Source organism: Neofelis nebulosa, chromosome 15, assembly GCF_028018385.1.
Source record: "Neofelis nebulosa isolate mNeoNeb1 chromosome 15, mNeoNeb1.pri, whole genome shotgun sequence".
Taxonomy (NCBI): domain Eukaryota; kingdom Metazoa; phylum Chordata; class Mammalia; order Carnivora; family Felidae; genus Neofelis; species Neofelis nebulosa.
In genome coordinates, this window is record NC_080796.1 from 17508408 (window position 1) to 17533617 (window position 25210).

At 50.9% G+C, this 25210-nt stretch overlaps 1 protein-coding gene across 1 annotated transcript; it reads left to right on the plus strand.

The window, feature by feature from the left end:
* On the plus strand, nt 1–25130 carry TBX19 (T-box transcription factor 19). Its single transcript, XM_058700387.1, has 8 exons — nt 1–2332; nt 10166–10430; nt 12089–12223; nt 15224–15285; nt 16659–16720; nt 18079–18267; nt 20484–20619; nt 23846–25130. The coding sequence occupies exons 1-8, from the start codon at nt 2130–2132 to the stop codon at nt 24129–24131; spliced, it is 1338 nt and encodes a 445-aa protein (XP_058556370.1). The 5' UTR covers nt 1–2129; the 3' UTR covers nt 24132–25130.
* The last annotated feature ends 80 nt before the right edge of the window (nt 25131–25210 follow it).

A 25210-nucleotide genomic window follows, 5' to 3' on the forward strand; every position in this document is an offset into this window, starting at 1 on the left:
AGAGAGAGAGGGAGACACAGAATCCGAAGCAGGCTCCGGGCTCCGAGCCATCAGCACAGAGCCCAACGCGGGGCTCAAACCCACGGACCGCGAGATCGTGACCTGAGCCGAAGTCGGACGCTTAACTGACTGAGCCACCCAGGCGCCCCTGTCATATCTGCTTCTAAGATGTATCTGGAGTCCGTTCACATCTTTGCGGCCACTGCCGCCACTCAGGCTGACCCACCACCGCCTCTTGCCTGAACCACCGTAACAGCTTCCTAATCTCTTTACTTCAACCCTTGCCTTTGACTAGTCTGTTCGGTACAAATCAGACTTTGAAAAGTACAAAGCAAATCATGCTGCCTTCCTGCTTCATTCTGTCCGCGGGTTTCCTGTCTCACGTGGGATACCATCCGGTTCCTTGCCATAGTTTACGAGGCCCCCCTCGGAGCAAATCTTACTCTACTCTCTCTGCAGCCCCCTTCCGGCCCCGCCTCCCACAGTTCTTCGACTGGCCCACCCGTGCCAGGAACCTCTTGGGGTTCCTCTGCCCGGAACTCTTCCCCGACTCTTCCCCGACTGTGTCCTTGGCATCTCGTCGGTTTCGGCAAGACTGTCTGCTCCTCCGGGGTTTTCCACACAACCCTCTCTAGTTAGGATCTTCCCCGCCTTGCTGGGTGCCACTACCCCACCCGTTATGCAGTCTGCATAGACTCGTCACCGCTGAGCATTTTTCATTTTCCGCATCAGGTTGTTAATTCCACGAAGGCACAGGCTACTCGGCCTCATTTGTCGCTGGATGTGACGTGTCACCAGTATTTGGCACTTGCTAGGCACTGAGTGCGTTTTGAGTATCATCCTTACCCTGACTTTCTCTTCTCTTTTTTTGCTTGTATTTTCCCTTTAATCCTCTTTGGGTTCTAATGAGAGAGAAACTCCTAATCCCCCGGGGATCTACCGCTGGCCAGCTCTGTCCTTGCCCCCGCCTCCTCGGCTTGTACTGTGTGTCATGGGTAAATGAAGCATCTACGGCAGTATCTTCCCAGGGAAAATGGGGCTTCACCCCAGAATGCCAGATAGGTCACGGGCCGTCTAAGAGGAAAGCCCGAGAGCCCTTGTGGAGCCCTTCTGGATCCTTCTGGATCCTTCTGGGTCCAAGTTGCTCTGCCTAGTAATGTCAACAGCTTATTTTCACTCACTGAGGGCGGTGCTTCCTTGGAGAGGGTAATATGATGCTGAGTGAGTTTTTTTTTCCTCCCTCTGGCGGGGGCTGGACTCAACAAAACTGGGGCTTTGACTTCTAGGGAGGAAGGACGAGGTTTGGAGATCTGATTGCGGGAGGTGCTGGGGTCCTGTGTGTGCACAGGGGTCCCGGAGGAGGGAGAAGAGCAGTAGGGGGTGTGCCGGGAGGAAGGGGGCCCTGGCTCTTTCCCCTTTCTCTGGATCTCTGACCGTTGAGTGGGTGGCACACAGAACATCTTCACTCACTCTTGGGTACGGCTGCCATATTCCCTGGCGTGGTGCCTTTGGCCTTTTGTGTTTGCCGTTCCATCCGGGGCTGGTAGATATCAGAGGGATTTGGGTTCCTGACTGTGGCAGGACAGCCTGCTTTGGCCTCAAGTTTGGCGATTCTCCCCAGGAGCTCTTTTCCTATAGGTACCACATGCCACGATTTATACACAAACATGATTTGCCTGATTGTCGCAGTCTGGGCCTCGAACAGTTTTAATTAATGGGAAAATGGTCCTCAAAACAGTGATTAGACCTCTTCAGGTACAACAAGATAAAAGCCTGATAATTTGGATGGAGTACTCTTCTTAAATGTCTATTCTATGCACAGCAGCCAATGGGAAAGCCAGGCTCTCTCCCACCTGATCCAATGAGTAATTAAGAGAGGGCTTTTTCTTCCTACCTCTCCCGGCCCTCCCCCTCCCCCTCCCCACTGAAGCTTAACAGGTTGGTGGTATAATTTGGAGACTTTAAGGGGTGTCATGCTAGGAGCTTAGGCGAGAGCCAAAGCATCTTCTCCCCAGCTCCCCAGGCATTGCCGGGCTGGGTTGGAAAAGCAGGCAGGTGAGAGGAGGAAGGAGCTGGAAGCAGGCTCGAGGTAGGTCACGACGCTCCGCGGCCAAGTTTGAGAGGGGCCTATGGCCATGAGCAAGCTGGGCGCCCAGAAGACCAGTGATGGCACTGTTTCTCGGCTGCTCAACGTGGTAGAAAGTGAGCTTCAGGCAGGGAGGGAAAAAGGTGACCCTACGGAGAAGCAGCTTCAGATCATCCTGGAGGACGCGCCTCTCTGGCAGAGATTCAAGGAAGTCACTAACGAAATGATCGTGACCAAGAATGGCAGGTGAGTGGATCTGCGGCCCGGCCTGGGCTGCAGGGGGGGCTTGGCGAGGGAGGTGAGACCCCCCGAAAATGGAAGAGGCTGCCGCTCTTCACTCAGAGGCAGCCGAGTCGGATTAAAATGCTCACGAGAAGAACAATCTCAGACGGCTTTCCCCCAGCCAGCTTGATTAATTTCCTGAGGTCAGAGCAGAGAATGAAGTTGCATTCTTGCATGCATTCTCCGTGGAGAAATCCTGGGAAATTACCATAAGTGGGGGCCTTAGGGAAGTTAGTCGGGAGGTGATATTATGTTTTGACTGACTGCGTATCTTGGAGCCGACCTGAGCTCCACCGCCGTTCGGATAAGGTGAAAGTCAACTTTATTTGGAAGCCGGATGCTTCCTCTTAAGGGTAGCAAACTTGCCAGGGAATTGTGGACTTAGCTGAAGATCGGGAGCCAAAGGGCAAATTTCATCTCACTGCCTGTCGCGACGTCTGCTTCGTCGTGTGTGTTTGTGGTGAGGGTTCCTTTGAGATTGTGTATGTTTGTGGTGACGGGAGAACCATCGCAGGAATAGTTGCTGAAGCCATAACATACTGTCTGAGAAAAGAGAAGAGACCCGCTTTTTCCCCATCGCCACACATGAGAGATTAACAGAAACCGATCTCCGGTGGCATTTCTTGGATTCTATTAAATCCAGCCCTGCTGAGTGGCTGTCAGGGTAATAGTGGGAGGTTTCACTTAAGCAGAGGAGATGCAAATATTTTGAAAGAAAATCTCTCTGCTCCCAGCTTGGCCAGACTGGCTCCCGAGAGTCAGACGATGCTCACAGAACCCTTGGTTCACAAGGTCAACAAGTACAAAAGTCAGAAAGCATTTTCGGTATGCTCAGTTTCAGCAGAGCTCCAATTGTGGCCCTTCGGAGAAATGCTGGTAAGAGAGAAGAGTTGGGGCCAGCAGGACCTCTGGCAGGCTTTTGCCCTCGTGCAAAATGCCTCCGTCCCCGATGTCTTGCTTTCCTATGTTTGAATGAAATGCACAGTACTGACATTGAACCATTCCTTGTCTACCTGGGAGAATTAGACACTGCCACGCGGGTGCCCCGTAATTTTACAATTTGGGAATGGCTTCCACGTGCCTCTGTTCACCTAAATACTTTTTCTGCATATGTAAAATTGGAAAATCTTCCCAAGTTTAAAGTCCTTTAATGTTAGATATGTGAAAAAATAGCCTTTGTAGAAAAGTCTCATGTCAGCCAACTCGGTTAGTCTTATCTGTGGAGGTCCTGCTGTCATTTCCCTTCCTCCAGTGAACTGAGTCATTTCTCAGGTTCTCTTAAAGATCTCTGAACCCCTTAGGATCGAGATTCTTCCAGGAGGAGACCGTTCCCCTTATACTTCAAATAAAGAAGGGAAGACACATGTCTAAGAAATTGACGCGGTGGATCGTGAGTGAGCGTGGCCTGGAATTACTCCCTATCTCGTATTTTCACAGGTTAGATTGTTAGCCACATCTTAACGTTCTTGATACCAAAAGATCGTTCTTGTTCCTGTCCCCTTGTCTTCCCTTAACCGTCTGTCCCTGCGTATCTCCTCTGTACCCCCAGCCTCTGCCTGCAGACCCGCTATCTCCAGATGCTTCATCCCTGCTTCCAGACCAACTCCTGAGCCCGGGGCGCATGCCCCCGTGGCCCTTCTCTGTGCGGAAGACTGTTTCTGGTATTTAACACCCAGCTGTAGCCCTTTCCATTCACATAACCCGCCTGCCCCTGTGGGCAGACTTTTGGGGGTCTAGAAGCTTCAGTGGGGGTAATTAGATAGCTCCTGTCCACTTGATGTCTCCTTGTTCTGTGTTAATAGCAAGTTTTGAAATAACATAGGGTGGGCTGATGAAAGAATTCAGTATATATGTGTGTGTGTGTGTGTGTGTGTGTGTGTACACACACACACACACACACACACACAGAGGAGGCTTCTCTCTGACATTGATCAGAGGTAGTAAAGAGAGGACTTCCCCCTGGATTATCCCCAGAAACCGGGACCCTGATGGGTTTCATTCCTCCCTCCGTCTCTCCTGCCTCACTCCCTGTCCTTCCTTTTCTTCCCCTCCTCCCTTTCCCCCTTCCCCCTTTCTAAATACAACTTTTAGTTTTCCCTCTTCAGTCGTCTTTCAGCTACAACAGCAACAATTATAACATCCCCCTAGAGCTCATTTGAATCATCTGTAGGGTGTGTAGCTTGACGAGTATTCTCTTTCATCTCAATCCTTGGAGCCAGGAACTTCAATTTTAGGTCGGATAAAACAACAACAACAACAACAACAACAACAACAACACCCTTATTCCAGGCTTCCGAGGCAAATATATGAAATCGCCTGTGCCTCTTGTTGTCTTTACTATACTGTCTTCACCTGAGTGGAAAAGGCCGTATTTCCCATGTATTTCCACGCAGTTAAATAATTTCGACTCAGTTCTGATTCGATTTGCCTTGCACACGTTTTCAGAAATTGGAAGCATTTCAGATGTAATTGGTGTGCCCATGTGTTATAAACAAAGAAGCGTGGGGAGTCATTAAGTTGAATTTGCCAGTGATTAAGGGCAGCGAGCTGACCGTGCGAGAGGGGAGGAAACGGAGGCTGTGCATCAGGCAAATGCTTTTCCCTGCCCCGTAGCTCACACACCGTTTCCCCCCAGAGTTCACAGTTAGGATTCATGGGGATCGTGGGTATTGCTGCCAGCTGCCTTCTGCTAACCAGGTTCCTTCTGCTACTCTTAAGGCTGCTTACCATCGCACAAGCCTCGACACACGCGTGCACACGCGCGTGCACACACACACATCCTGACGGGTAGTTGACGAATATTATAGTTCTGCGGTGAGAGCGGAAGGTGAATATTACCTTTAACCATCTCTGCTGTTCCCCACCTCCAACAGCTGCCCCCTGTCTTCCTGCCAACGTCACTCCTCGTAGCCTCCTTTGCAGCGCTGGCTCTCAAGATCCGTTAGGAGAAGACAGAGGGAGGAACCGACCTCCTAGCAAAGCAGAGTTCACAGGCAAGGCCCAACCACCTGTGGTCCCTCAAGCATGGTTCTGGGGAATGCTTTTTTCACCCTGCTGCATTTGCTTCTCTATTCCTCTCTCTCTCTGTCTCTCTCTCCCTCCCTCCCTCTCTCCCTCTCCCTCCTTCCCTCTGTCTTTCTCCCTGTCTTCCCCCTTCTTTCTGTCTCTCTCTTTCCCCCCCAACTCCCGAATTAGGGACCGACTTACATATTTCTCAGCTCCTCACCAACTCTGGGGCTCCTCTGTGGTGAGCCATACCTTGGAAACAGAAGGAGGAAAATCAACCAGATTAGAAGTGCAGTTCATCCTGGGCTCCTGGGTGGCTCAGTCAGTTAAGCGTCTGACTTCAGCTCAGGTCATGATCTCGCGGTGCGTGGGTTCGAGCCCCGCGTCGGGCTCTGTGCTGACAGCTGGGAGACTGGAGCCTGCTTCGGATTCTGTGTCTCCCTCTCTCTCTCTGCCCCTCCCCTGCTCACCCTCTGTCTCTCTCTCAAAAACTAAAGAAAACATTAAAAAAAATATTAAAGGAACGACACTATGTTGTACACCTGAAACTGGTGTTATGGGCATAAACTATACTTCAATTTAAGAAAAGAAAAGGAGAGAGAAAAGGTGTGGTGAACGTACCAGAGGAGGAGGCAGTGGGGCAGAGTCAGAGGAGCACGGACATGTACCTCCTGAACCCCAAGTGCACAATCTGTGAAATGGGCATGGCAACATTTACTTCCGTGGGGCAAAATGAGACATGAGTGAGATGCACATACATTAAGTCCCGGGTGCCGTAAAATTCCGTGTTTAGCTGCTGTTGCTGGAAAAACTGTCTTACATTAAGTCATCTCGTAAATCTAAAGGCAGAGTTATACGATCACACCATGGAGAGAACAGCTTGGCCACGTGCTGGAGCAGCCGTGTCCTTCCTCGCACTTTAGTGTGAGAAGATATGTTACATGAGCTTTCTTTTCTTTTTATTGCTTTCACACGTACCGCGTATCCTTACTGAGAAAACTTCTGGTGCTCTCTAACTTTGTGTATGAAACGACAGTGATCCACATTTAATTCCTGAGTTTTCTTGAAAAACCCAAACCCAAACCCAAACTTCAGCATTTCAGAGAAAGCAAAGGACCAGGAATCAGACCATCTCTTCTCTGTGTACGTCGTGGAAACAAGCCAGGCTCCTGGCTGTCAAAGTGACCCAATCTGACCCCTACGATCATTTCTGATGCCCACTTTTGTGATTCTTTGCAAATGACATTTGTGTTTTCAGGAGGTTTTTGCTTTCTTTTTCTTTCTTCCTTCCTTCCTTCCTTCCTTCCTTCCTTCCTTCCTTCCTTCCTTCCTTCCTTCCTTTCTTCCTTCCTTTCTTTCTTCCTTTCTTTTTTTCTTTCTTTCTTCTTTCTTTCTTTCTTTCTTTCTTTCTTTCTTTCTTTCTTTCTTTCTTTCTTTCTTTCTTTCTTTCTTTCTTTCTTTCTTTCTTTCTTTCTTTCTTTCTTTCTTTCTTTCTTGTTCATTTATTTTGAGAGAGAGAGAAACCGTGAGCACAGGAGGGGCAGAGAGAGAGGGAGACAGACAGAATCCCAAGCAGGCTCTGTACCACCAGCACAGAGCCTGACATGGGGCTCAAACTCACAAACCATGAGATCGTGGCCTGAGTTGAAACCAAGAGTTAGACGCTTCACCAACTGAGCCACCCAGGTGCCCCGGGGCTTCGTTTTCTATACGTGGCCAGGATTATTAAAATAACGGAAAACATTAAAATATATTGCAAAAGGGAATAGTTCAGTCTGATATGAGAGAAGAGAATAGATGAAATCCTTCTGTCGGAGAAAAAGCAAAAGGGGGGGCGCCCGGGTGGCTCAGTCGGTGAAGCAGCCCACTTCGGCTCAGGTCATGATATCACAGTTCGTGGGTTCGTGCCCCGTGTTGGGCTCTGTGCTGACAGCTCAGAACCTGGAGCCTGCTTCGGATTCTGTCTCCCCCTCTCTCTGCCCCTCCTCCCCTCATGCTCTGTCTCTCTCTCAAAAATATAAATAAAACATTAAAAAAAAAAGAAAAAGAATGTGCAAATGGAAGAATTTAGATGACACAGGGAGCCTCCCGCGGGGAGAATCCTCATTTTCCTTATCATGAAAGTCTCATCATTAATGGAGAGGAGAGACAGGTGAGTAATGCCGTGTTCAGGCAGGATCTGGATTCGAGGTGCATCATCTGATGCATTTTTTCCTAGAAACTTCTTTTAACTCACATACTTGTCGTAACCTCCTATTTAGATTTTGTCTCCTTGTGCCCACCAAGACAGAGGGAAGGGAGAGACAGTTCTGCTGGGAGCCGGGGGAAGGAGGAAACCTTTAGCATTTCCCACTCGTGATGCCAAGGCCAGGGTCTCTGGGCAAATAACTGTGATCCTGCTGGAGAATAAAGACCATGGTGGTGTAAGTTATTAGTTTGCTCTTTTTTTTTTTTTTTTTTTTTTTTGGAGAAAGAATTCCTATGCTATCGAATTCATCCTTTGTAGAGTATACAATTCAATAGTTTTTAAAATAGTCAGCCATCACTGCTATCTAATTCCAGAACATTCCCTAAAAAGGAACCCAAAGCCATCAGCAGTCACTCCTCTGTTCTGCCCAGACTTCTTCTCTCCAGAGAGGAAGGCGGAGGGAACTGGCACCTGTCAGCCAGGCAGAAGGGAGGTGGAGCTGGTGTCCCGCGTTTCCAACTTCCAAAGTCACTGCCCTGGGGCAGGATTCTGGAACAGAAACAGAGCTGGGCCAGCTGAAGGGCTTGGACGTAATGACAGAACATCCGACGCTTGCAAAGCACTCACTGGGCGCCAGGCCTTAGAATGAGCACTTTGGTGAATTAGCTCACGGAGTTCTTGCCCCCCGTGGACAAGGCTGGGGTGAGTGTGCTTGGAGAACAACTTCAGGAAGGGCGGGAGACGGAACCAAGATCGCTCTTCCGTCTGGCCTCTCGGAGGGACTGCCGAATCCTTACCGAGTCCCAGGCCAGAGACACGGACCAGACTCTGTGTTCCGCCGCGAGGAGACGGGAACTGGTCTCTGAGGCAGTGGTCTGAAAGCACACCCCACCACCGCCAGTTGGAAGACCAAGTCGAAAGAGGAGCCAGGAAAGGAAATGCCGAGGGAAGATAATTCTGATCTATGTCCAGATTGCTCAGGAAGCCCTTGTAATTTCAGCTCAGGAGAGACAGGGAGCCTGCACGGCTTGAGTCCATCTCTGGGTCCTTCCCTTGTCATCTGCCTGTCAGGTCCCTTTGCTTTTCTTTTCTTTTCAAGTTTATTTATTTCTAGAGAGAGAGAGAGAGAGTGGGGGAGGGGCAAAGAGAGAGGAAGAGAGAATCCCAAGCAGGCCCGACTCGAGCCTGGGCTCGAACTCACGAACTGTGAGATCATGACCTGGGCCGAAATTAAGAGTCAGATGCTTAACTGACTGGGCCAGCCAGGCGCCCCTCCTTCGTTGTTGTCTTCAAAGCCAAAGATGCTTTGAAGCTAAGTACTACTTCAGCTTTAATGTTCCTGTGACACACCCGGGGCTTTGGGAAAAGTGGGTCTGGAGTGAGGTCAGAGGTTCCGCATTTCTGATGAGCTTCCAGGTGATCCTGGTGCTGCTGGGTCGGGGGACCGCCTTGGGTAGCAAGTGTCCAGACTCTCGGTTATTAGCTTCTCAATGTGGAGATTCGGATTTCAAAAGACGTGTTCACAATACGATGACGTCTGGGGCTATCAGGTGGTGGAGGGGGCATGTCCGGAAACCAGGTCTTTTGAGGATAGATTAGAGCGACTTAGGACATTCGGTGAAGGGAAAACAAACCAGAGAGAGGGAGCAGCCAAGCAAGGTAGCCTCTCCACACATGTGAGAGCACATTTGCTGGCACCGTTCTAGAAGGTGGAAGAAGGACCGAGGACTCCAGATCGGTGCGTCTCCGAGTACATCCCTTGAACACAAATTCGCACAAAATGCTCAGTGAAAGGATGGTTCCACTGTCCTATAAGTTCTGTGTGTGCACAGTCCTCATCTGCTCGGAGGTTTATCGTGCACATTCGTAGATTAAAGGCTCTGAGAAGTCACGCAGGGAAGGAACTGGTCTAGCTCTGTAGAGCCAAGCGTTCTCTCACTTATTTTTACCATGAAACCACGTTTTTGCCGTTCAATGCTATTGCTGTCATTCAGAGCTAGTGTTCTCTGTGACAGGGGAAGGACTGGTTTGTGGCCTTAATGGAAGAACTGATGTGTGCCCGGAGGAAGTCTTTGAAGAAAGGACTCCGTGAGAACGTGGCATGTGATGATATGCTTTGGGCTTCAGGGTCCTCTGTCAAATGACTAGATTAATGGTTTTCAGACTTTAAAATGGAGCACAGTGGTTTTCAGTAAAACCCATATATCTATATAGATATAGACATATTTAACTCTATTTATTTTGAGAGTGAGAATGCACGGGGGGAGGGGCAGAGAGAGAGGGAGAGAGAGAATCCCAAGTAGGCTCCCCGTTGTTAGCATAGAGCCCAACACGGGGTTCGATATCACGTAACCTGAGCCAAAATCGAGAGTCCGACACTTAACTGACTGAGCTCCCCAGGCGCGCCCCTAAAACCCCAGTCTAAAATGCATTTGTAAAAAAAGATGCTCTGGAATGGGGGGCTGCTGTCCTGGGTCACTCGCTGTACCCCGAGGCTCTCCACGGAAGGTCTCCGCGCAGTGGAGAGACAGCCGGACCAGGCGAAGGGTGGCCCGAACCCGCCACCATCCCCCCTGTGACTCAGTTTCTGCCTCTTCTTTTAGACGGATGTTCCCCGTCCTAAAGATCAGTGTCACGGGCCTGGACCCCAATGCCATGTACTCCCTCCTGCTGGACTTCGTCCCAACGGACAGTCACCGCTGGAAGTATGTCAACGGGGAATGGGTGCCCGCGGGCAAGCCAGAGGTCTCCAGCCACAGCTGCGTCTACATCCACCCGGACTCCCCCAACTTTGGGGCCCACTGGATGAAAGCTCCCATCTCCTTCAGCAAAGTGAAACTGACAAACAAGCTCAATGGAGGAGGGCAGGTAAGATCGGGTCGCCTGATCGCCTGTCCCCCCGACCGCCCCACACCACCAATCAAGAAATATCAAGGGTGCATTTAGGCAATTAGAGGGGTCCTCACCGGCCTCTTCTCCCATGGAAGCCAATTATTCCCCGGAGTCCAAATGTGAACAGGAATAAACAGCTCTTAATTGGTGCTTTCAGTTTTTAATGGACTTCCTGATGTTAAGAGAGAGGGAGAGAGCGCGGTAGTTTACGTAATCATCGTAATCATTGAGGGCCCTTTCAGAGTTTTGTCTTGTGTGGGGCTTTTTACCCAGCCCCCCGGAGAAGGAGATGGTTACGGGTACCGGGGTTTTGTTGTTCTCTCTCCTCTGTTTTGGTATAAGTGGCATGTTGGCAATAGACAAATGCCTTAATAAAAAGCGGCTCCCAAATGAAATAATTGCTACCTCGGCTCGGGCATGATGATAATTGTCAATAGAATATTGAATCCGCTTTGGGTTTTCAGAACAACAAACACACCTTAAAGAAGGAAGGTTTTATTTAAGGTCTCCAATCAGAGTAAACACGAATTTGGGGCTTTTTCCTCCTTTGTTTTCTCTGGCAGGATAGCGGATACTAGTGTAATGTGTAAGGTTGTGATTTATGTTATAAAATGTAGACCGTTTGGGGGGGGCGGCGTGGGGGAACTCTGTAGGCTGTTCAGAGCTGGAGCTGGGAGGCGAGGCCCTTGCCCCTATTTCCTGTTGTTGGCCTCTCAGCCCTCCATCTCTGTGGCCTCCTCTGATCCCCATGTTTAACCAGCCGGGACCCGGGAGTTGACGGTTTAGGAGGAGGAGGTGACCCACCCAAGCCTGGGCAATAGTCAGAAGGTTTCAGTTCTTTATTAAAACAGGAAACTGAAAAGCGACCTGTTCTTGCCTCCCACATGTCACAACCGAAGACTTTTTCTTTCTTTTTCTTTTAACTTTGTTTATTTTGAGAGAGAGGCAGAGAGAGAGAGAGAAAGGAAGACAGAATCTCACACAGGCTCTGCACTGTCAGCGCAGTGGGGCTCGAACTCATGAACCCTGAGATCATGACCCGAGCCCAAAAAACGTGAGTCAGAAGGTTAACCGACTGAGCCGCCCAGGCGCCCCCACGACTTAAGACTTTTAAGAAGGCTTCTGTGTGAATCGCAGAGTGGGTGCTAGGTAACCGTCAGACGTCAGACATCCTTACTCTTTAGCTAGTCGCTCGCAACAGGCAGCCACGTCAGCATTTTGAGATGTCAGGATTCCTCATATGGAGAAAAACAGTATGTTTTAATGGATCGAAATCCACACTGTTGTTCTGAAAATAGGGAGAGAGCGAGAGAGAGCGAGAGAGAGAGAAAAGGAAGGCATGATGTTGGCAGAGAACTGAACGCTTTAGAACTTTCTGGCAATCCTAGCATAAGCTCTCATTTCATGCTCCCTGGGAGCTTCTGAATAACTACCCCCCCCCCCCCCCCCCCCCCCGCCATTCAGTTCTCAGACAAGGGAATCGTGTGGTGGCAGCTCCGGTGACCCGGATTCGAAACGTATGGCCCTGACCGGGCTTGGGTGCCCAGCCTGGGACCAACCAAAGGGGTCACTATTGCCTGTGCTACACCAGGCTCTGCATGGCTTCTCCTTCTCTTCCTCTCCCACCTCAACAGATAATGTTGAATTCTCTGCATAAATACGAACCTCAGGTTCACATAGTGCGCGTTGGAGGTGCCCATCGAATGGTGATGAACTGCTCCTTCCCAGAAACCCAGTTCATAGCCGTGACCGCCTATCAGAACGAGGAGGTGAGTGTGCACAGGCGCGTGCCTGGGCGGCTGTCCCCTGGAAGAGGGTGGGGGATGGGGACCAAGCGTGGGTGAGAGGTGGGTTTCTGGGATTCACCGGTGAATCTAGCAGAGCTAGAGTCCGGAACACCCCAGCGGAGATGAAGTTAAGCAGGAGGAAACCACTCTCTACTCCCTCTTGCCTGTTGGCCAAAGGCCTGCCACCCTTGCTCTCCAGGTGCACGGTTGTGCACTGCGTTAAAACCAACAGACCCAGGAGTCTTTGTGTTCCGGGCCCGGCGTGCGCTCGGCCCAGAGCTGGTGCTCAGAGCCGGGTGGTCTCCTGCTCCAGGAGCGGGTCTGTGAGAGCCGATCCCTGCACACCCGCCTCCGGCTTGGGTTAGGCTCACTGTCCTGTTGGCTCGTGCTGAGCACACTGAGGTCTTTCCTGCCCCACGGGAGCCGCTGGCGCTTTGAGCCGAGGAGGCAGAACCTGGCCTCTGTGGATTAGTTTGGGCACAGGACGTTTGGGTCCGTGTGCACCTTCTAGGGCTTTCCAGGTTTGTGTGTCATCGGAGGCACTGGGGGCGGGTTAGATCCTTTCTGACTAAACTTAAAAAAAAAACGAACACTTTTTTAAAGTAATACAGGTTCATTACAGAAACTTCCCACAATAAATACATAGTGCAGAACTACGTTCAGTGAAAATTACAAACAAAAGGTAAAAATGTATTCTTTCCCTCCTGCCTTTTGAATCCAACTCCCCAAGGCCGCCACAAATAACAGCTTAAAGTGTGTGTCTTCCCCTGACACGTATTCTCTGTATATATAAATATATATGAGAATATAGACTTATATAAGTTGGCTAATGAAGTACAATATTGGTCTGAAAATTTCTTTTTATTTCCCATTTAGCCGCATATTATGGATATCTTTCTATGTGATTAAGTTCAGGCATATCTCTTTTTCTGAAGTGCCTGCGGGGGATATACGGTCTTTCGGGCAATCAGCTCCCCAGGGTGGCTATTAGGTTGTTTACAGGTGTTTTCTTTGCTCTGACCCGTGATGCTGCAAAGAATATGCCAGTACCTCTGCCCCCGCTGTTTGCTTGCACGGATGAACATCTAGAAATGGAATTCTCTGTCAAGGAGGGGGTGGGTTGAGAAGCGTGGGACATCACCAAGTTACCTCCCCCAGAGAGCCCCCACCTCTGCAACCCTCCCACGGTTCCCGACACGGGTGATGATCAGCCCTTTTCAGTTTTGATAATCTGCTAGGTGAAACAAAACAAAACAGAACAACCCCAAAGTATCTTATTGCTGCTTTAAGCTGTAGATCTTTATTTGGAAGCTTTAAAAGATTTGGAGCTCCCCCCTCCCCGACCCCCGCCCAGCCAATGGAGTCAGAATCTCCAGGGATGGTGCCCCGAATCTGTAGTTTTTAAAGTCTCCCTAAAGGATTCTGATGATGAGCGTTCGGATTTGGAAACGGCTACCTTAGTGCCTCGAGGTGAAATTGAATTGTAGGTCTAACTCCCATCACAGACGTGCAGAGAAAACGTAATTTCGTTTCTGTAAGTCGTCTGGCCTCTTGGCCGAGTGCCTCCAAGCAGTTAAAGATTAGATCATTTAAATATTAGATCATTTAAACAGGCCCTCAGGTGGTGTTGACCGTAGGCTAAAACAGGCTTGTGTTCTAGACGGCCTTCCCTGCCCTGCTTCTCTCCCTATGGTGGAGTCTGGGTCTTTGAGGGGAGGGTGTGGCTTTTGCGACTCTAGAGAGTGGGGAGTGGGTGTTGGGGACGAAGCCCTAGCCGCTTCCGTCTCCACGGCGATGCCCCTGCCCACTTACTCCCACCTGCTCCCTTAGTCAGGCTGCCTGCTGGGTGGGTGCTGGAGAGTCCCCTCTGGACCACCAGCCTGGCTAAGGCCACCCCTCTGGCAAGCTCCCCAGCCTCATGCTGTGTTTCCACCTTGATTTCCCCCCCTGGGAATCAAGCCCAGGAGACCCCATCTTAGAGCCTCCCTCTACTTCCAACACTTTCCAGCCAAATGGGTGTAGATGCACCCTGAGAGGGGAGCATGCACCTGGGGCTGCATGCTAGGGCTCCCTATGCACCCGAACACCCCCTCTTCTCTCCCCACGCCCCCCCTCCCCCCGGGTTTAGGCCAGGAGAAAGACCAGGTCACTCGCATCAGGCTCTGTGGCTTTCCTCCCTCTTCTGATTTCTTCCGCATTCCCGGGGCCAGAAAGAGGCGTGCTTTTATTTCACTTTTCTTCCTGCCCCCAGGCCCTTGCTGCAGCGAACATTCTTTCCAACGCTTATTCATTCAGCAAAATATTTGTTGAGTCTTAGTACCTGCTGGGACTACTGTGATGGGCATCACAGATGTGTGCACTGCCCTCAAATCACTTACACTGAGGTCACGAGAGCACACACGCGTCATATACACGGATATGCACCTCTGGGGGCGCTGAAGAAAAAGGACGCCCGCGAAGGCCAGCGGGTTGGCGCGAAGGCGGGTGGGAGTGAGAATCTGTGGTTGTGTGAACATGAACGTGGCCCAAGGAGTAAGTGATCCCCGAAGACTTATGGAGTGACATTGGGCCGTACTCTCTGGGTGAGGGGGAATCACTCCGACTGTGTTCCCAGGGACTAGAAAACTGACATGGGGATGTTTTGGGGGGGGGGGTGTTCAATAAAAAAAAAAGGATGAATAAATAAAAGAAGACATGGCAGGCTTAGCACATCAGGCTTTGCTCCTTTCTAACTTTGTCCTTCCCTTGCTCGCTTTTGCTGCGTTTGCCTTTCTCGCTGCAGCCACAATATAGCATCCTTTGTCAGGAACGGTGTACTAGTAATTTCGTGCAGAAGGAAGCAAAGATACGCGGACAGGGAGAAAAGGGAAGAGAGGGGGAATGCTTCCAATTGGACAGAAATTCACAGGTGGAGATACAGGGTTCTGCCCGTTCGTAACGTGTTCCGCTTTCACTAACGCTTCTTGTCTTTGTAAACGCAAGATAACAGCTCTCAAAATCAAGTACAACCCTTTTGCCAAAGCCTTCTTGGATGCCAAGGAGAGGTGAGTAGAGAAATTGCAGCGAAATCTTGCGGGTTGGCTTCTGCAAATGTGAGATTGATGACAGGATGATCTTGAAAGGACACACACTCCCTCTGATAGAAAGAGGTTTGCAACATTCAATTCGATCTTCAACAAAATCATCGCAATTCAACAAAGTTCCTAATTATCTGTCCCTTAAGCAGGGCTCCAGGGGAACCTCATAACTGGCAATGTTTTGTCAGCTCTGTTTTACTACCAGCTCTCGAAAGTAGCACAGGCACGTTTAAGAAAACATAATTACGTGATTCAGATTTTTAATAATTCACTCCTCCCCTCCTCTGATTATCTCTGAGTAGTATGGTTTCAATTTTTTTTTTTTTTTTTTGAACTGCATGGAGCCTAGGAGAGGTGAGTGATTCATACACGTAGCTCATAAAGGAGAGAACTTTTGAGAGAAGAAGTTCAGAGACTTCTGGGATCGTGAATGGTCACTTTGGGCCAGTGGCTGTACATCTTTGCGTTTTTCCTTTCCATTCTAGGGAAAAAAAGAAAAGAAAAATAGTGCTTATCATTGACTTCTATCAAAGGGCTTTGTCCGTCCTGTCAATATTGGATTTAATGTAATTTCAGATAACCAAAGGCCTAAAAAAATAAAAAAAAATCTGATGTGTGAGATAACAGAACTTTGAATATGCGGTCCTGACTTGGAGTCCTAGCTTTGCCGTTTCCTGGCTGTGTGACCTTACATAAGTCACTTAACCTCGCTGACGTCCACTTTAAAAATTTTTTTTTTTTTTAGCGTTTATTTATTTTTGAGACAGAGAGAGACAGAGCATGAACGGGGGAGGGGCAGAGAGAGAGGGAGACAGAATCGGAAACAGGCTCCAGGCTCCGAGCCATCGGCCCAGAGCCTGACGCGGGGCTCGAACTCACGGACCGCGAGATCGTGACCTGAGCCGAAGTCGGACGCTTAACTGACTGAGCCACCCAGGCGCCCCTGAGGTCCACTTTTAAAATCTGTAAAATTGACATAGGAATATTTCCCCCCCCGGGATTATCGGTGGTTCTAGCATATCACAGATGTGTTTGTGCCCTGAAGTCCTACGCAAATCCTAGCTGTTGCTATTGCTTGAATTTCTCCAGGCGGGAGCAGTGACCCCAAATCAGTGAGATCAGACTAAACAGGGATAGCTGTAAATATGGCAAGCTGGAGTCACATGAACTTGAAATTCAAAGAGGAATTGCACATTAGATAAAGTATCCTGGAGGAAGAAGGGGAGGGAGAGATTCGAGATAAAAGATATAGAGTGCTTTGCAGAGAGAATATGGGGTAGACTTTCTGCAGGACTTGTAGAATACGCTGGATGGCCATGGTGTACTTTCCTCTCTTTCAGGAATCACCTAAAAGACATTCCGGAAGCTGTCTCTGAGAGCCAGCACGTGGCCTATTCTCACTGTGAGTTGGGTGGACAGTGGTGGGACAGGAGTCCAGTTCAGGGTGACCACATGCCTGGTTTTGCCCACTGGACACCTGCATCAGACAAACTTTTCTTTTTTCTTTTCTTTTCTTTTCTTTTCTTTCTTTCTTTCTTTCTTTCTTTCTTTCTTTCTTTCTTTCTTCTTCCTTCCTTCCTTCTTTTCTTTCTTTTCTTTCTTCTTTCTTTCTTTCTTTCTTTCTTTCTTTCTTTCTTTCTTTCTTTCTTTCTTTCTTTCTTTCTTTCTTTCTTTCTCCTTTCTTTTCTTTCTTTCTTTCTTTCTTTCTTTCTTTCTTTCTTTCTTTCTCTTCTTTCTTTCTTTCTTTCTTTCTCTTTTTTCTTCCTTCCTTCCTTCCTTCCCTCCTTCCTTCCTTCCTTCCTTCCCTCCTTCCTTCCTTCCTTCCTTCCTTCCTTTCTCCCTCCCTTTCTTTCTTTTTTTTCTTTCTTTCTTTCTTTCTTTCTTTCTTTCTTTCTTTCTTTCTCCCTTCTTTCTTTTCTTTCTTTCTTTCTTTCTTTCTTTCTTTCTTTCTTTCTTTCCTTCCTTCTTTCTCTTCCTTCCTTCCTTCCTTTCTTCCTTCTTTCTTTTTCTTTCTCCGTTCTTTCTTTTCTTTCTTTCTTTCTTTCTTTCTTTCTTTCTTTCTTTCTCTTTTTTCTTCCTTCTTTCTTTCTTTCTTTCTTTCTTTCTTTCTTTCTTTCTTTCTCTCTTTTTTCTTCCTTCCTTCCTTCCTTCCTTCCTTCCTTCCTTCCTTCCTTCCTCTTTCTTTCTTTCTTTCTTTCTTTCTTTCTTCCAATGCCTTTTCTTTCTTTCATGTTTTTTGTTTTCCATTCAAAACCAAGTTTCTGTGAGCCATCCTGGCTCGTCTTGCTTGGAATGAGAACCACAGACACCTTTCCTGCTGGGCAGAAAGAGGCCTTCACGCCTGTGTAACCACATGAAACATTCCCCACCCCCCCCCCCCCAGCTGGACATTACATATGCGTCTAACATCAACAGGTTATTGCTTCTCAGACTGACTTTTAATTTAATTCAGTGAAGTCAGAAGCAACTTCACTTTTGCATTTCTGTAACTTTTCATTCAAACGGTCTTTTATGTCGCTCGGGCCCAGCGTTCCTCCAGAGGCTTTCCCAACTTTGATAGGAACTGTCATCCTTCTCCAAAGAAGCCAGCTTCGGTGCTGCTGTGGAAGGGGGGTGGCGGCGGCCGTGGTCCCCGTCGGTACCCCGGGCGGATGTTCAGCGTCGTTCACACAGAGACGCAGTATGTGCATTGGCTGGTCAGCTGCCTTTTGGTGTGGAAGTTCAGAGTCGGTCTCTGTGTCTTCCTCTTGTCTATTCTAGTGGGAGGCTGGATCTTTTCCAATCCTGACGGAGCGTGTGCAGCAGGAAACGCCAGTTACCAGTATGCGACACCCTTGCCTCTGTCCGCAACCCACACCCACCATGGCTATGAGCACTATCCTGGCCTCCGTGGTCACCGGCAGGCTCCCTATCCTTCTGCCTACATGCATAGAAACCATTCTCCCTCAGGTGTGTGATTTTGCGAATTAGGCCCTTGGGGGTGTGGGTAAGGGGGGCGGTGGTGCCGAGAAATGGGTACACAGCAGGTAGTAAAAAGAAGCATCCGAATATAGGTAATAGTATTGGGTAATATCATTGTGATGGTTTTTTAAAAAACTTTTCATGTTTCTTTATTTTTGAGAGAGAGAGAGAGACAGAGAGAGACAGAGCGTGAGCAGGGGAGGGGCAGGGAGGGAGTGGGACACAGAGTCCGAAGCAGGCTCCAGGCTCTGAGCTGGCAGCCCAGAGCCCGACGCGGGGCTCGAACCCGCGACCCGTGAGATCGTGACCCGAGCCGGAGTCGGACGCTTAACCGACTGGGCCACCTGGGCGCCCTGTCATTGTAATGTTTTATTTTGTATACTAATAGTTGGTTATGTAGTTATAACATTATTCGTGTTTTATAATTGTTTCGTAAGACGCTCGGTCTCCTGGTTTCTCATGGGGGTGAAGGGCCTCCACTCACTGCCTCCGCGGGTCTCTTTTCTTCACTTGTATTACGTCCGGGGGACGCGGGGCCCAGAACTGGGGAGCTTTTAGGAAGACCTCTGGGTCTTCCTAAAGACCCAGACTCTGGGTTGTTCCTGATGTTGGCTCAGGTCCTGATCTCACGATTCATGAGCTCGAGGTCTGCGGTGATGGTGCAGAGGCTGCTGGGGATTCTCTCTCTCTCTCTCTCTCTCTCTCTCTCTCTCTCTCTCTCTGTCTCTCTGATTCGAAATAAAGATGAGGAAACATTAAACATTTTTTGTTGTTGTTGTCTAAAGAAATAAGTGAGATTCATGGCATGGGAGTCGGAGGAGAGGGTTAAGATCCCACCCTGAGCTCTGTCTGCAGAGGGCTTTCTGGGTCACCGGCTGCCTGTCTCTGTGTCCCTTCGTGTGCCACTCCCAGCAGCCTTGAGAGCTGCTTCCGGGAAGGAATAGAATGTAGCTTAATGACACCAGAAAGTGGGCAGCGTTCTCGCTCTGCTTCCTGGTCCTTTCCCACGGTCAGCACGTAAAACACAGCTTCTGAGCCCCTGCTACACGCCAGGCCCTCGTCCAGACAGTGGATGGGAAGGTGATGAAGGGATAGTTTCTTCCCTGAGGAAACTCGGGCCCATGCGGATACATGAATACTGAATCGTAACACCAGGCAGTGAGAGCTCTCGTGTGGCCCTCGGACCTACAGCATCACCTGGGAACTCGTTAGAAAGGTAGACTCTCGGGCTCTCCTTCTGGACGAGTCTACATTTTAATGAGATCCCTAGGTGGTTCTCCTGCACGTTACAGTTTGAGAGACATTCTAGAACACACCTAAGCCCAGGTGCTGTGGGAACGGAGGGAAATGAGCAGCCGTAACTGCCCCGGAGGGGTTAACCCTTAAGTGGAGATTCGCAGGGTGAATAGAAGCGGACAGAGGTGGGGGTGAGCAGAGGCGGAAGGCAGAAGGCAGGGGGCCCAGGAGAGGCGAAGGGCCCTGAGGTAGGAGTGGGGTGAGCAAAGGCCCGGGGTGGGGGGGGGGGCCCAGGGTGTCCGGGGAACGGATTTGGAACAGAGTGTGGAGGGAAAGGTGGAGGAAACAGAGCTGGGGCTGAAGAAGTTGCAGGTGCCCCATCCTGACGAGGAGCGACTGGGTCAGCCAGGTGTGCGCACTGGAATGTTCTTCCTCGCTCTCCTCGGCCTGCCTCCCTCCTCTCTCTTATTTATGCACACCATTTGTGCCCATGGAGAGCCAAAGACGTAGAAGACACTGTTCTTGAGGTGTTTAAATGTACTTGGGGTTGCTGAGAAGAATAAGGTGTGGGTCCTTAGAAATCTCGTCTGGGGCACTGGCGGGCCCTTCGGCCTGTGTTGAGGGGATGCTGACACGATCCGTTCTTCAGGGGGCGTGAGGGTGGTGATGAGTCAGACGGGTCTGTGTCACGAAGCGCGGATCACCTCTCCTCTCTGAGCCCCATGGGCAAAGGGGAGAGGACAGGTCGCTGTTGTGCAGAGTAAGATAGGACCGGAACATGCCATGTGGTTGACGTTCCGTATTCCTGAGGGCTTCCTTCTTTGCCGTTTCCCTCGGAAAGCACTAACAAACTATTGGCCCCTGTGGCACGAGCCACGGTCACGTTTCGCCCTCGAATAATATCATTGGCCGCCATCGTTGCGTGTTGTACACACCCCATCAACTGAACTGTTGTTATTTCCCCAAAGTGAATTTGATAGAAAGCTCCAGCAATAACCTGCAAGTCTTCTCCGGAGCCGACAGCTGGACTTCCTTATCTTCCACACCCCACACCAGCATCCTGTCTGTACCCCACACCAGCGGGCCGATCAATCCAGGGCCTAGGTAAGACCAACGCCAGCAACGTGCTCATTGGTGGTCTCGAGGTCTTGACATTAGCACTGGAGACTCAAGGTCATTCTTCTTCCTCGGGTGCCTTGGCCTAAGCCATTGTCCTGACTCCTAAGCCACTAGGAAGGGAACATAAAAACAGGATGGGCTTTTCACTTTCAGAGAGAAGGGAGTGGGAGAGCACCTGCTCAACTGTATGCCGAGACCCTGGATTGTTGGTGCTCTCCTAAGCCACCCATCCGAACAGGGGAACAGACGGTGGGTGCCTGGCCCGCAATCCAGGTAACAGGGCAGAATGTAGCATGCCAGACCCGAGGCGGAACTCACGCACCGGAGACCTGCATGTCGTTCGAACTTCTGGAGATCGGTGTGGGGAAAGGGACAGGGAGGGACCTTGGAGTTTGACGGACACTGGCTTTAGTCCTGGTTCTACCTGGTATGGGCTGGTATGGGCTTTGTGGCTCCAGGCGGTTTCCTGAGCCTCACCGAGCGTCCACTTTCTTATCTCTAAGACAGAAATGATATGAGCGGCTCGGTAGGTTACGGTGAGGTCACAAGGAGAACACGCATTAAGATGCGTTGTAAGCGGGAGCGTTCCACGTAAATGTCGGCTGCTGTGTTCAGTTCCGTGTGCAGAGTTTTGAGAAGGTCCTAGAAGGGACCCAAAATGAAAAGGCGGGTCTTGGGAGATGTCTGATAACTTGTGATTTGCTGGTCTAGAAAATGTTAGGGGAACGTAGTGCTTTGGTCTACAGCAGGGCTGCTCACGCTTAAATGGGTGTTAGTATCACCTGGGAGGTGGGGGCTTGGTCGGTTAAGTGTCTGACTTCTGCTCGGGTCGTGGTCTCCTGGTTTGTGGGTTCGAGCCCCGCGTCGGGCTCTGTGCTGACAGTTCAGAGCCTGGAGCCTGCTTTGGATTCTGTGTCTCCCTCTCTCTCTGACCCTTTCCCGCTTGCACTCTGTCTCTCTCTCTCTCTCTCTCTCTCAAAAATAAGTAAACATTAAAAAAAAAATCACCTGGGATGCTGTTAAAATGCACAATCTGGGTGCCTGGGCGGCTCAGTTGGTTAAGCGTCCGACTCTTGATTTCGGCTCAGGTCATGATCTCACGGTGCGTGAGACTGAGCCCCACATTGGGCTCTGTGTCGACAGCGCGGAGCCGGCTTGGGATTCTCTCTATCTCCCCCTCTCTCTGCCCCTCCCCTGCTCACCGAGTCTCTCTCTCTCAACATAAGTAAGAACTCTAAAAAAATGCACAGTCTGATGAACAGGTCTGGGTTGGAGCCCGAGATTCTGCATTTAACAAGCTTGCGTGGGTGTTGCCAGGGTTGCTAAGATCTTGATGGTTTTGATACTGATGTGGCTGTGGCGATCAGGGTCTGGCACTGGGCTACCCCATGCAGCAGCCAGCGGTCGCCTGCGGAGACTAAACCCTTGAAATGCAGCAGGTCCCCATGGACGTGTACTGTGAGTACACGGAAGTCTGAAGACTGGGCAGGAAACAAAGAATTAAACATCTCAACTCTTCTTTTTTTTTTTTTTTTTTTACCTTGAATGCATGTTGAAATAATTTTTTGCACGTTTTTGGTTCCATAAGATATTATTACCAATAAGTGCATTTTTTCCTTCTTTTGTCTTTTTTAAAATGTGTGGCTGCTAGCAAACGAAGCCTGGCGGTTATGGCTCGCGTTTTGTTCCTATCGGTCGGTACGCGGCTGGATTACCTAAAGGAAAAGCACGGGTTCGGGTTGTGGTGGCAGGAAGTGAGCAAGCGAGTCCTTGAAGATGGTAAACGATCACGTGGCAGGTTCTGTCCTAGATATTTTGTTAGTTCTTTACGGTATTCAGCGACATCCACGAGGCTGCCGTTAAAGTCCCTATCTTACTGTTGGAGAAACCGTAGCTCAGACACGTTAAAGACGTCCTGAAGGTCATCCAGTAGGTGGTGTCACCAAGTGCTTGGTTCTCCCACTGGCCCACGGGGCATCAGGCAGGGGCCCTGCCGCGGGCGATGCCGTAGAAGAGACCTCTTCTAGAGGTCAGACCCCAAATCACAGCAGGCTGAGCGAGCTAACGAACAGACGGACAACAAGCACACAGCCAGAGCATGGGCTTTTGCAGGTTTCATGTGGCCCAGCCAGGTCTGTAGTATCTGGACCATGGCATGGAGTGCAGGCTGGCGTTTCTGTTTCTGGTTTCCCCAGCAGCATCTTTTTTAAAAAAAAAAAATTTTTTTTAACGTTTATTTATTTTTGGGACAGAGAGAGAGCACAAACGGGGGAGGGGCAGAGAGAGAGGGAGACACAGAATCGGAAGCAGGCTCCAGGCTCTGAGCCATCAGCCCCGAGCCCGACGCGGGGCTCGAACTCACAGACCGCGAGATCGTGACCTGAGCTGAAGTCGGACGCTTAACCGACTGAGCCACCCAGGCGCGCCCCCCCCCCCCCCCCGCCCCAGCAGCATCTTTAACCCGTTACCGACTCCCGTCGCGATTTTGCTGGAGAACAGCAAACGCGTCCAGTGCCGTCACTGCGCAACGAGCCCGTTCTCCCGTAGCTCAGTATCAGGCGATAACAGAGACTCTAAAATGTCAGGACATTGCGATGGCTGAAGGCTTAGGGCGCTGGCATTTACCCGGCCTGTCCCGACCGCAGTCATTTCATCTACGTTCGGGCGCAAAATTTGCTGCGCGTTACTGTCGACCGGAAAGCTTTTAAAAAGTTCTGATCCCCAAGTGGCACACCAGACTGGTAAAAACCTGAGGCGCTCTGGCAGCGGGACCCAGGCGTCAGAACTTGCTAAGTGGTTCCAGCAAGCAGTTGGGTTTGGGAGCCAGCAATGGAGGAGTTCATTATAACACCCACCGTTGGGTGAGCGCCCCGTGCGAGGCCTCGTATCCTCGTTGTTGTCCAATCCTCGCGATAGCGTCTGTAACGTGCGCATCGTCATCACTCCAGATCTTGAAGGTGAGGAAGCCGAGGCTCAGAGGTATTGCCTGGACCAGGGTCTCGGGGGCAGTAAGCGGGAGACCGGGATGCGAACCCGGGTTTTCCGACCCTGGGTGTCCCGATCGTTGTGTCCGTCACGTCCCCTCTCTTCCAGGGAGGGGTCTCACTCACAGGTTGGGCCCTCTGGGTCAGAGCTGGAAGGAAAGCCGTGGCCGGGTGCTCTGTCCCGAGGCCCGGGCCCTCAGCAAGCGTCTGTGTCTCTGTCTCTGCAGCCCCTACCCGTGCCTGTGGACCATCAGTAACAGCGGCGGGGGCCCCGCAGGGCCGGGCCCAGACGTGCACGCCAGCTCCCCGGGGACGTTTCTCCTGGGGAGCCCGGCCGTGACTTCGCCCCTCTCTGCCCAGGCACCCGCTTCAGCCGGCGTGGAGGTTCTGGGGGAGCCTTCGCTGACCAGCATCGCTGTGTCCACCTGGACGGCGGTGGCCTCGCATCCCTTCTCGGGCTGGGGTGGCCCGGGTGGGGGAGGGTGCCATTCTCCCTCTTCACTGGATGGTTAGGCAGGATCCTAGGGAGGGTGTCGGCGGAGAACCTTCTATGCGTAGAGCTTTTAGAAACCCCACCTGCGGATCCCAGGAAGTTAGACCGCGGGGTCGCCTCGCCCAGTGAGCTGGGGGGGGGTGGTGGGTGGCTTACGGGAGATGATTTAGTCTGATGAGGCTCCCTGGTGTCTCTTTACGCTCCCGTTTTTCTCTGCAGCTCATCTGCGACCCGCTTAGGTAACCAAAGCTCACTGAGCACCTCCCTCGGCCCTGCCCCTCACTTCCAAATGGTTCCAGAAGGCCCCACTTCCTGTTCTGTCTGAGCTCACCTGGCCTGAGGCTTTCCAGCCTTGTGCCGCCCTGCGAAGCATCTGTGGCCACCGGGCTTCTGCTCTGAGGCCAAGGGAGGGCGTAAGGCCACCGAGTGACGTGAACGCGCAGAGAGCTAGTCACGGTTTACTCACAGCTCCGTGCCTGGGATGGAGGAGATGAGACCGTGACCTTCCCTTGCTCAGAAACCATCCATGGCTCCCCGTTGCCTACAGCACGAAGTCTTACCTCCTGGCCGGAAGGACACCGTCGACCGTCGAGCCTCCAGCTTCCCTGCGTGACCCCATTAGCGTCCTACGTTTCCGTCGAGGTCGACGTTCTGCCTGTTGTCTCAACGTTCCGTGGACTTTGCCACCTCTGTGCCTTCTCGGAGCCTCAGCTGTCCTTCTCGGTTCCGTCCCGCCTCTGGGACTCCCGCCCCTCCCCCCCGGGGGCCGGCTGAGGCGTCACTGCCCACATCATACCCCTGAGGTGCCTGGGCACGTGTGATCCTGCCCCGCCGGTTTTTGCCTCCGTTTTGTGGAGCTCGCCCCATCCTGCCTTGTGTTTTTGTCACCTGTGAATGTGTCTCTCTCCCCCTAGACTGTGAACCCCTTGAGGGTGAGGACTAGCCTTCTCGTCTTTGTACCCCACAGCACCCGGTGCCTTGCCTATAGTAGGTGCCCAATAAACACTGGCCGAATGCAACTTGGCGTGCAGTGCGTGCGTGCTAGGAGGACAGCCGTGCAGCTCGCGGGACGGCAGACCTCGGAGACACGTGTCCGGGT

Excerpts from the sequence above, each read along its gene's own strand:
- TBX19 (XM_058700387.1), top strand. The coding sequence starts at position 2,130 with ATGGCCATGAGCAAGCTGGGCGCCCAGAAGACCAGTGATGGCACTGTT. Across the intron at positions 15,286-16,658 it reads TTCTTGGATGCCAAGGAGAG|GAATCACCTAAAAGACATTC; the intron begins GTGAGTAGAGAA and ends CCTCTCTTTCAG. Across the intron at positions 20,620-23,845 it reads CCGATCAATCCAGGGCCTAG|CCCCTACCCGTGCCTGTGGA; the intron begins GTAAGACCAACG and ends CTGTCTCTGCAG.